This window comes from Talaromyces proteolyticus (assembly GCF_021365285.1).
Source record: "Talaromyces proteolyticus strain PMI_201 chromosome Unknown BGW36scaffold_17, whole genome shotgun sequence".
NCBI classification, from domain to species: Eukaryota; Fungi; Ascomycota; class Eurotiomycetes; order Eurotiales; family Trichocomaceae; genus Talaromyces; species Talaromyces proteolyticus.
This window is the reverse complement of record NW_025764293.1, coordinates 182,090-192,780: the sequence shown is the minus strand read 5'-3', so window position 1 is coordinate 192,780 and position 10,691 is coordinate 182,090. Positions and strand designations below refer to the sequence as shown.

The 10,691-nt window shown below is 42.5% G+C and overlaps 4 protein-coding genes across 4 annotated transcripts; 2 read left to right on the top strand and 2 right to left on the bottom strand.

The window, feature by feature from the left end:
- Nucleotides 1–163: 163 nt before the first annotated feature.
- On the top strand, nucleotides 164–986 carry BGW36DRAFT_402260 (putative glutathione S-transferase; the record flags this gene model as incomplete). The annotated part of the gene is made up of 3 exons (XM_046218844.1): nucleotides 164–368; nucleotides 505–599; nucleotides 648–986. The coding sequence occupies 3 exons, from the start codon at nucleotides 164–166 to the stop codon at nucleotides 984–986; spliced, it is 639 nt and encodes a 212-aa protein (XP_046065222.1).
- A 382-nt stretch (nucleotides 987–1,368) lies between these two features.
- BGW36DRAFT_434044 (general substrate transporter) lies at nucleotides 1,369–3,009 on the bottom strand (the record flags this gene model as incomplete). Its single annotated transcript, XM_046221362.1, has 3 exons — nucleotides 1,369–2,048; nucleotides 2,108–2,821; nucleotides 2,898–3,009. The coding sequence occupies 3 exons, from the start codon at nucleotides 3,007–3,009 to the stop codon at nucleotides 1,369–1,371; spliced, it is 1,506 nt and encodes a 501-aa protein (XP_046065221.1).
- Nucleotides 3,010–5,213: 2,204 nt separating this feature from the next.
- Nucleotides 5,214–7,277, top strand: BGW36DRAFT_392112 (putative cytochrome P450). The gene is made up of 3 exons (XM_046217657.1): nucleotides 5,214–5,595; nucleotides 5,648–6,032; nucleotides 6,098–7,277. The coding sequence occupies exons 1-3, from the start codon at nucleotides 5,365–5,367 to the stop codon at nucleotides 7,081–7,083; spliced, it is 1,602 nt and encodes a 533-aa protein (XP_046065220.1). The 5' UTR covers nucleotides 5,214–5,364; the 3' UTR covers nucleotides 7,084–7,277.
- Nucleotides 7,278–9,052: 1,775 nt separating this feature from the next.
- Nucleotides 9,053–10,316, bottom strand: BGW36DRAFT_402257 (putative purine nucleoside permease; the record flags this gene model as incomplete). Its single annotated transcript, XM_046218843.1, has 2 exons — nucleotides 9,053–10,147; nucleotides 10,203–10,316. The coding sequence occupies 2 exons, from the start codon at nucleotides 10,314–10,316 to the stop codon at nucleotides 9,053–9,055; spliced, it is 1,209 nt and encodes a 402-aa protein (XP_046065219.1).
- Between the last annotated feature and the right edge of the window lie 375 nt (nucleotides 10,317–10,691).

The following is a 10,691-nucleotide window of genomic DNA, read 5'->3' as shown; positions in this document are numbered from 1 at the left end:
GCTTGGTAAAGTGCATCATACTAGGGAATCAAGGCATGGAGGTTGTTAAAGGCCAGTTTGACCTATATCCACAATCATCGCTCTATTCTCCCTGTGCCAGCAAAACAAATATTTTATTCAAATTCGGAATTAAGACTCTTTCTAATTTTATTTTACCCCAAATATGGCTCTGACACTCCACGGCTATGCCACATCCCTTTGCACTTGGCGCGTGCGCACTGTATTTGAGGAGAAGGGGGTCGAGTATGAATTGATCACCGTCGACTTGTTTAACGCAGAACAAAAGTCCGAAGCTTATGTCAAAAGTCTTCATCCGTTTGGTAGAATTCATATTCTCATTAATAATGAGTCTGGCATCCAGGTTTTCGGTGAGTCGAAATGGTCAATCTACTTAACAATCTCGATGATACTATTTGCGAATGAAAGAAAAAGGGAAGAAAAAGAAAATAGTACATTCTTAAAGCGGATTTGACTGATATTCGATGTGGAAATCAGAAAGCTGAGCGATCGCTCAATATATTTCATCCAAATACCGCGGTCATGGAATCAATCTATCTCCTCCCAAGAGTAATTTGAAAGCATACGCTCAATATCAACAGGCAGGTAGAATATCTTCACTAAGAGAGCAATGGACGCTAACAGAATAGGCTTTATCCATTGAGCTATCTTACTTCGACCCCGCTGTTAATACGATCGTCTATGAAAATGTTTTCAAGAGCAGGAGAGGACGAGGATCTCCAGATACAAGCGCTATCAAGAGCGCTATCGACCAACTTGATGACGCCCTGCAGAGTTATGAGCGCCTTTTATCCAAACAAAGCTATCTGGCGGGGGATGAGATTAGTCTGGCAGATTTATTTCACTTGCCATATGGAACAAAGGCTGAGCCATTCGGCTTGGGGGATCTCCTTGGAAAATATCCAGCTGTCAGCAAGTGGTGGAATGAATTAAAAGCTAGAGAAAGTTGGATAAAAGTTGACAGTTAACTTTAGTTCCATTTTTTGGTCCATGCTCTTGTTTTCTCAACTGGATCAGGCACAAAATTACCCCACGAACACCTTAGTTGTTGGTATTACACGTGCAAGAACCTCGGAGATTCCTCTTATGTATAGTCAACAACTGAATAGCAGAAAAGAGCATTTTCAGATACTTCTTTTCAAGCGAAATCCGCTTATAAGAAAGTTCGCGCCTTTCCATATGTATCTGTATATATTCACAATTTATTATGGCATTAAATAAATGATGACATAAAAATATATAAATTCCGAGTTACAAATGCTATAACCATATGACGCCCCTTTTGATGTTTGTGCATAGACAGCTAATAGAATATTTTCGTCTTGTGAGGCAGAGCGTAGATATGTAGTATCATACCTCTCCCGTAAGTCGAAACTGCGTGTCTTGAACCTTTGTTGTCCTGTCGTCTTTTTCAACCAAGGTGCTAACGCTCTCAGAGCTGGTCTTTGGACTCGCAACACTCTTGTCGGGACCATCAAAAATCCTCTCAATCTCCTCCAACAATAGCCCTTTAGTCTCGGGAAACAACGCGTATATAATGCCAAGGAACATAATAAGACAACCCAAATATACAAAGTATAACCTCCACTTGAGACTGTCCAACGCTATTGGATTCACATATTGATTGAAGCTTGTCGCCAAAGCGTCCATGGTGAAGTATAACGAAAGTCCCTTTGACCGTAGATAAAATGGAAGTATCTCGACAGTATATGAAACCGCAAGGGGGCTGTAGGCTATGTTATAAGAGCCATAAAAGAGAAATAGCATGGGTAAAACAGCTATTCCTGCCTTTGTCACGTGTTGTTCCGTAAAAAGTGCAGAAAGGCATGTAATCATGGCATAAAAAAATATCATTAAACAAGTGGAAGTGATCCAGAGAGGACGCCGACCGTAATTTTCAGATGCCACTGCGCCAGCTGCAGCAGTTATCGCATTCCAGACCTGCAGGCCTATATTCACTGCTGCTTGTGCAGTAGGGTTCGAAACACCTATCGATATGAGAACGGGAACGAGATAATTTGATATGATGCCTATGTTTTCTCATTAGCTAGCTGAAAAGTGACTGAAAAGCGGAAAGAGATTTCCTTACCGTTTCCTGCCCACTCAGACATGATACCGGTTAGCAGACATATTGCTAAGCGATGGAGGTTTCCTCTCGTCGACACAAATGCTTTCCATCCAGCCTGATTCTTCATGGATGCCTCTTGGGAAATAGCTGATGTAATTTCGAGGAATTCTTGTTGCACAATTGGATTATTCACGTCTCCGTTCCCATGATAGTTTCCGAGGAGAATCAATGCTGCATCTGGCTTGCCTTTGGAGACAAGCCACCTAGGGCTTTCAGGAATGAAGTATAAACCTATCAACTGAAGAAGCGGAAAGAATATCTGTAACAAACATGGCCATCTCACAGACCACTCGCCATTCAGAGTAAGCATGCTCATTGTCACTATTGAAGATAATGTTGATCCCCAGTACCATGCTGTGGGTGATAGTGCTGTAAAAGTATTTCGATGGCGTGGATAAGCAACCTCAGTAATCAGGTTAGGTGCAGCAGATTGTGTAAGTCCTGAGCCGATGCCTAGGAACAGTCTTGCCCAAAACATGACCCAGAGGGTTGGTTTCACAACCTCGACTATTGTTGCGCAAATCATAACCACGGAGCCAAGTCCAATGCTCAGTTTACGACCCAAGTGGTCGGCGATATACGCACTAGGGATGAAGGAACAAACACTGCCAAAGGAGATGGTGCCGAATAGCAGACCAAGTACGGCCTTGTTGACATTTTTTGTCATTGCCCTGACTTTGATCACAATATTTCAAGTGTCAGCTGATTTTACACAAAAAAAAATTCAGGGCAGGAAAGCTGCTTCGCTTACATTGAGGAAGCACTAAGAGCCCATTGAGCTGGCTGGTGTTGTATCCGCTCGCCGCTGCTGACGTGAATGTCAACACAATACCGATTTGCAATCGCTGGGCATGGTTGGGCATAATTTCCTTCGATTCGTTTGTCAACGAATGTAAACGAAAGATTATAGCACTTTTCAATCAAAGATTGTCATACTATATACATAGAAGCTGCAGAAACCAAAAAACAGAACAAAGCGTTTTTTCTGTATCTGTGGTTCCTTCTGTAGATGAAGGAGAGCAGAACAGGATTGTATAATTTCAGTCTGTTTGATCAAGGGTATAAGTTCCTTAGAATTATGGTGTATGCATACCAGGATGCTTATCGAGATGATTCGCTTGTAAATGCATGCTACCGAAGAATGTGACGAAAGAACAAATGCATTTGAACCAAGAGATTTCTTTCTGAACCGCATAGATGCTATGTATAGTTGATATATTTGGCTCATCAAAAACGCCACGGAATGCCCTTTCCATGCTAGAAGAATAGGAATTTGATTAGAAAATGGTAAAACAATAAAATTAATGGGCGGAGATATTATTCGAGGGAGGCATTGGCTCTGCCACGGCTGAAGATTGGAATGAAGGGGTGGTCAGGTGTACATTATTGACATGGGCTTGTTAAAGGACACCGAATTATTTCCTCCTTAACTTGATTGTGACTGGGGCTCTGTTACACAGTTATAAAACCCAACTTGCATGTCCGTGTGCGAATTCAAAATCCCACATCATCGTCATTTTAGAGGCTTTTATTTTTAGTAGCTACGATGTATTTTCTCAATTATGACTTCCTGTAATGACAACAAACAAGCTTTGAAGATGACAGACCGTCAATTTATTGAGGGATGTCATATTAAGGTGAGGAAACTGTACCAGCATTTTAGGGAATTTTTGTCGGAATCGATTTATATCTCTGGTAGCAACTAGAATCTGTGATTGCACAGTGGCGATTATCGCCTACATGTGCAGTAAACATTCGCAATAAGGGTTTCAATATTAAGGATCAAACCGAACTGATCCACTTTTGGGTTTGGTTCAGAAACTCAGGACCAGAACCGAACCAAATGACAGCCTACTTATATAATATATAATCTTATATGAGTAGCAAACAAAACAATGCTTTATCATAGTAATTGGTTGATTATAGTGTTAGCTGTTTTAATAGACACTTGTTCTGAAGTAGCTTAAGTTGTTCTAATCTGTCCTTAGCTTTGCATATGTTGGTTTCGTAACACGTTCCATGGCGCATTTTATCGCACTAGCTGGCTAACAGGAAAGCATTAAAACTTTGTACTTGTATTGCTCCATAATAGTTTACCACCAGGAAATTAAACATTATTACATGAGCTTTTGTCAGTTTTCAGTTTCGTTATATCTTTAGCGCTTACTTTTATTACAGCCTTATTGGTTTTGTCCTCAAACATAGGTCATCCAACTGTATCTACGGAGGACGATAAGCGGTTTAATGACATAATTCGTATTTCACTAACGTAATCCCCCCCGAACCGCCACTTCCAATACACATACAAAATGACATTTTGTAGGTCTTAATAACTCAACATTTTTAAAGGAAAGTATAGACTAAAAAGAAACTATTCATAATAATAACTACTAGACAAAATTATACTCTACAAAAAATAAAATCTAATATAAAATAATATGCCTAAAGTTACAGTGTAACCTTTTGTATTTTTATACTAAGTATGTAATTTTAATAACTACAACTAATTATTTTAAATTATTAGAAATATATAATAAAAGAATATATCTTTTATATTATGTATACTTTTCAAACAATGTTTCTTAGGAAAGATATTGAATTATTATGGTCTGAAAAATGTCATTTTGTGTGTGTATTGGAAGTGGCGGTTCCAGGGTGGATTACGTTAACTAACTAATAAGCTTTATTAGCACACATAATTTAATATTTCCGTAATTTAAAGATAAGGCCCAGTTTTAACCCTCTGGTTGATTAATTCTGTTTAAAAACCAATCGAAATTTAGATATCTTTTGGCGGTAGCCTGGTGACCACTAATGTCAACTCTATGCCTAAAGTAGCTAGGTTAACATGATGTACGTAAATTTTCACAATTTCACACTCTAAAAGAGGTATAGTGGATTAGAGAACCTTTGTTAGTAAAAGGGGCCTTGTCAAATCTGACAGAGATTTGTGTCATGTCAAAAGTGGGCCCTGACAATACGAAACACTAAAAAGCGGTCCCTTCCAGCTGCATCTTTATTATTGGTAATACAACTCTGTTGTGTTGGTCGGAGTCGACGCTTGTTGGTTATTGTTGGTGATTCGTTATCGGTAATTGGTCATGTCATTGGTCGAGGTAACTAGGTCATTATTATTATAATAAGCACTGACAGTTCCATCGCCGTTCTGCGTTTCCTGTCGTTCTTTAAGATGATGTGATATCTAGAACTACAAGGAAATGGCTCCAGTATCAATTCTACCAGATCTGGACGGCTCCCTGGGGATCGCCCTTCTTTGCTTCGTTCTCTTGACAGTATTGTACACTATCAATGTACTATTCTTCCGTGTGGCCAGCCCAAAAGGCGTGCCTCTGATACGAGAACCACCTGGGAACACGAGCTTCAGCTTCAAGACACGACTCGCGTATTTTACCGACTGCAAGTCTCTTTACCGCGAAGCCTACGAAAACGTACGTTTCTTTTCACCAAAAACATAACTAACGAGTGGTTGATCCCGTGCAGTACTCTAAAAAAGGCAAAGTCGTCATTATCCCAGGCTTCGGTGTCCGCCAGGAGATCATATTGCCTACTAGCTCTTTGGGCTGGGCATTGAAGCAGCCTGAGACCGTGCTCAGCGTCGGCGATGCTTTTGCCGAAGTCGACCAAGCCCATTACAGTCTCGGTCACTCAAAATATGTCACCGACGCGTGGCAGGGCCATCTTGTCAAGACTGAACTAAACCACGTCTTGGAGAATATTGTTGCTGCGTTGAATGATGAGCTGGGAATTGCTTTTAGTGCCTATTTTGGTACTGATGAGGATGAGTGGAAAGTCATTGATCTGTTGGAGACCATACGGATGGTTGTGGCGCAGGCAGCGAGTCGGTTTACAGTTGGATTGCCATTGTGTAAGCTTTGTTTTCGTGTCTTTTTTATGCTATTTGGTACGGCTCTACATTAACACCAGTTATAGGCCGCGATGTTCAGTATATCCGAGACTGCTTTGACGCGATCGATGGCTGCATCATCAACGCGGGAGTTACTGGTGGCACTCCTCCTATGCTACGCCCCTTGGTCGGACCAATCGCCGGTCTCAAGACTCAGCTCGCCCAGAGAAAGGTCAGGAAGCACTTTGAGCCAATCTACCGCGCGCGCCTCGAAACCCTCAAGTATGCAAAGGATGACCCGCAGCATGTCGAGCCTCAGGACCACCTGCAGATGATGATACGCTTCGCACAGAAGGAGCGACCCGATGAGCTCTACGATCTAGACGTTATGGCTCGCCGTCTCACCAGCGCCAACTTCGGCTCCATGCATCAGACAAGTATCCAAGCGAGCAACATGCTGCTGAATATCTTGGGCTCGGATACCGAATACAACACCATCGCCATTCTTCGCGACGAGGTCAATCAGGTCATGGGCACCGACACGGAATGGACCAAGGCTAAAGTATCCAAGATGATCAAGGCAGACAGTGTTGCCCGCGAGACGCTACGCTGCCATTCGTTCGGGGGCAGAGCGGTTTTCCGCAAAGTTCTAACCCACGGGGTAGAAACCGACACGGGTATTAAGCTACCCAAGGGATCCCTGATCTCTTTTCTTAGTCAGCCAGTGCATACAGATGAAGACATGTATGAAGAAGCGCTCAAGTACGACCCGTTCAGATTCTCGCGGATCCGAGAGTCTGATCCTGATTCGACCAAGATAAATACGCTTAGCTTTGTGTCGACGAGTCCCAACTATCTGTCATTCGGCCACGGTAAACACGCTTGTCCAGGGCGCTTCCTGATCGATTTTGAGTTGAAGATGATAATTGCGTATGTCCTCATGAACTATGATATCAAATTTCCGGAAGAATACGGCGGCAAGCGGCCTGAAAACCGGTGGTTGACAGAGGCAATTATGCCTCCTGATGGCGTGAAGGTGTCAATTAAGAGACGGAAGGCTACGACATCCTAATAAGAAATGGGTAGAATAGTCAATATGGAATTGGATGAAATAATTATGGTTATCAAGAAAATTTCATTCTCATATCTGACTCCGGGCTCATAAACATGTAATACTCCAACTCTTCAAAAGTTTTAGCCAACTCCACCAAAATCTCAGTCAACTTCTCAGGCGCTGCAAGCTGCGGACTAAAAAATACATATAATTATAGCCTGAATTTTAGAATAATCATTATTTTTTACATTAATCTTATTAATACTAAGAAAATAGTCTTATGCATAATATATAATAATTATAATATTACTTTCAAACTATATTTTTAAATAAAAGTGCCAAATATTGAGGGTCTAAAAATGCCAGTTTTACACGAGAGTTGCAGCACGCCGTTTGCGGGTCGCTAGCCTCTATCATGATGGGGGGCCGGCGTGTATTTGGTTAGCAAACGCATAATGGCATAAATGTTGGTTTGATTATAGACTGGTAAAATGTTATTTATTGAATTATTATAGTTAACAGGTGACATGGCCTTCTTTAGTCTCCGTGAAAAGGGCTGTAATTGCAGAGTAAATGTGGCGAGCGTCACCTAAATCCGCAGTAAATACTCGCAATAACATCGATGGACATTAGAATACATCGTTGGCGTTTCCAGAACATAGTTTAGGTATCAATTGATCTGTTACACCGGGGCGTACTAACCCATAGTAGCCGATCGTTCAAAGTCTTGAGGCCATCTTTTCGGCATAAAGCTCATTATCTTTTACTATAGCCTCAAGAATATTCCAGAATATTTAGAAAAATAAAGGTATAGGTCTCATGGGACATCGATTAGACTGTCAGTAGCAGCTATTTGGTACATTAACAGCTCTCGGGAACGCCTGAACAAAACAATAACAACAACAGGAATTTTTCTTAAAAAAAAACGCTGTTTACTCCTACTAACTATATTTTCCAGACAACTGATACAGGTGTTAACACTAACAGGCGACTCGCTCTAACAGTCTGGTAGTAAGCGTTGGCACGGGTATTAGGTCAACAGTTAGGTAGTACATTATAAACCCCGTAAAATGGCTAGGTGGGGTTCTGGGTTACTATTAAATTGTTCTCAATCTCTAGGAGTTATGATTCGAGAGCTTTTTGTCGCGTAATGTGATTCGTCAATTAAGATCTACCGTGTTGGCACCCGCCTCTGAAGATATTCGGTCACACATGTTCACTGACCGCTGGACAGCCGGCGGTTGGGCGCTGTCTTTGTTTTCTTCTCAAAACCAAGACAACGCCATTTCATGAGTCAAGATCCGTGCTCTGGGAAGGAATTATGGCACATGAGAAACGTGTCTGCGTAGGGATTGTTGGCGGTGGAGTGGGCACGGCGCGCCTTCCTTCCCTGGCTGTTTCCAACATCATACAACGAGGGGGGTGAACGACTGGGGATCTAGCTGTGAAAGGTTGTTTGGAAGGAAGAGAGAATGTACCCGAGGATCAGAAACATTTAGAAGTTATGTTTGGAGTACTGAGGAATGAGTCTACTCGCCGGATGATAGGGCTCGGGACAGAGGAAAAAATAATTCCGCTAGTCGAAGGGGCTTTCTAGATTATTATGGACACTAATTAACTTACCTATGTGTACTTTATGTCATTGCTACAATAATTGACCACGAAACTAATATTGTCTTTGTCAAATACGAGGCGACGTCATATAGAGATATTAATTATAACCTTCTAGATTATTCAAGACAGATACCACTGATATTTGCAAAGGGACATCCATATGTTTTGGAAACGCTTTATTACTCCCCCCTTTTTAAATGCTCTCAAATGTAACCCTTCTCGTAGATATATGGACAGAATCTAACTATTTTAGTCTTACACTATAGTTTATACAAGAGGTCCACTTTTATAAATCAGCCACAGTTGGAATGTTTGTGTTTATTTGCGTTAGAGCAGACTTAATGCTCTGACCATTGATGATGTGGAATATCAATCACAGTCGGTTTGACCATCGCTTGCTCAACACACTTCGTGATCGCTTTGTCAAAAGAGCCCCAGACTCTTCTAGTGCTAGAATTCGTCCAGGTCCAAAGTTGGGGTTTCCACCACTTAACGTGCCAAGGATATCCCCGATGTAGTTGTTTGGCTTTACCCCGTGCGAGAAAGTTTCTTTCCATTCACCAACAATTCCTTGCACAACATGAATACCCGCTCGATAGATATTCTCGATTGAAATTTCAAAGCCGGCTTGGTCTGCATAGAGCAAGTGGTACGCCGCGTCCTCTCCGGGATATGGCCTGTCGAAATCAGAAGCTGTACGCATCACGACGATACGTGAAAAGTCAACCCGATCATGAACAGCGGCTCGCAGCAGAGCCTCCAGTGTAGCATTGTCCTCCTGGGCGGTTGTACAGTACTGGCCCGTGCCGTTGGTGAGTAGTGTTGTGGTGTTGTCAAAAGCCTGGCTAAGGAGATCGCCGCTATAGTAGACATCGGAAGTAGCCACATCACACTCGACTACAGACGGCGGTGAGCCGCCCATCTGATAGATACCATGGGTGCTGTTTTGCAGATAATTGGCGCGGTATGTCTGCGCCGCCGCCGAGTCAGCCAACTGAGCGTTCTTTGCAAAGCCGACGGCACGCGTGCGTAGCTCATTATTCAACTCAAAAACCTCCGTCCCGTAAATGCTCTGAGGATATTGTCCAGGGGCGAGGGAGCCTTGAGGGACATATCCAGTGGTGAAATTATGTGGCATTTCGCGTGCATCTATTTCGTACTGCAGGGCTACCTGAATTGCATATCGGGCAAAAGTTGCCGACCCGGTTGTTGCGTGCATCGGATTCACGCCAGCAATTCCAGCAACAAAAAAGTACGTCGACCGAAGGTCGAAAAGCTCTGAAAACGCTAGCGAGGTAATCGTTACAGCTGCATTAATCTCAGACTCGCCCGTAATCAACTGGCAGATGACTTTGTCCGCTGTACAGTGGACATGGGGATATAGCGGCGAGAGACCAGGCACAGTGATGTTGTGTGCCAGGACGTCGAATTCAGGAATTCCCCACCATGCTTCGCCTTCAGGCCCGAACTATTGAACATGTGAATAAACTAATAGTCGCACAAAAAAGCCCAATTTACCTTACCATTGAAATGATAATGACTTTTGGGGCTATCTTTGAATGCTGGTCAGGTGGTGGGTGGGATAGCACAACCGGCACGAAGGCCAAGCCAGCCAGGAATTGCTTGAGAGAAACCATTTTTGTCACTAGCTAAACAATCGACGAATATCCGGCTGTGGCCAACATAGATTATTTGACCGGGGAACCCTTCTTGTCGTAGAGTAAAGATGTATTTCACTTCATCCGCGACGTTCAAGTGCTGATGTTGCGCCAGATGGATCGCGGTAATGAGAAATTGGCCAAACTAAAACAGAGCAGAAGGATAATCATAATGATATATGTGCTTATTTTCTTCGTATAGGGGAGCTAGAAACTAATTTCGTTTCTTAGGTTCACTAGTCAATAACGGCAGAAGAAATTGAGATTTCGTGATAAGGAAACGCGCCAATGCCAGAAGAGGAAAGAGATTGTCACAATTCATTTGGTTATTTTTGATATCAACAGATAACCAAT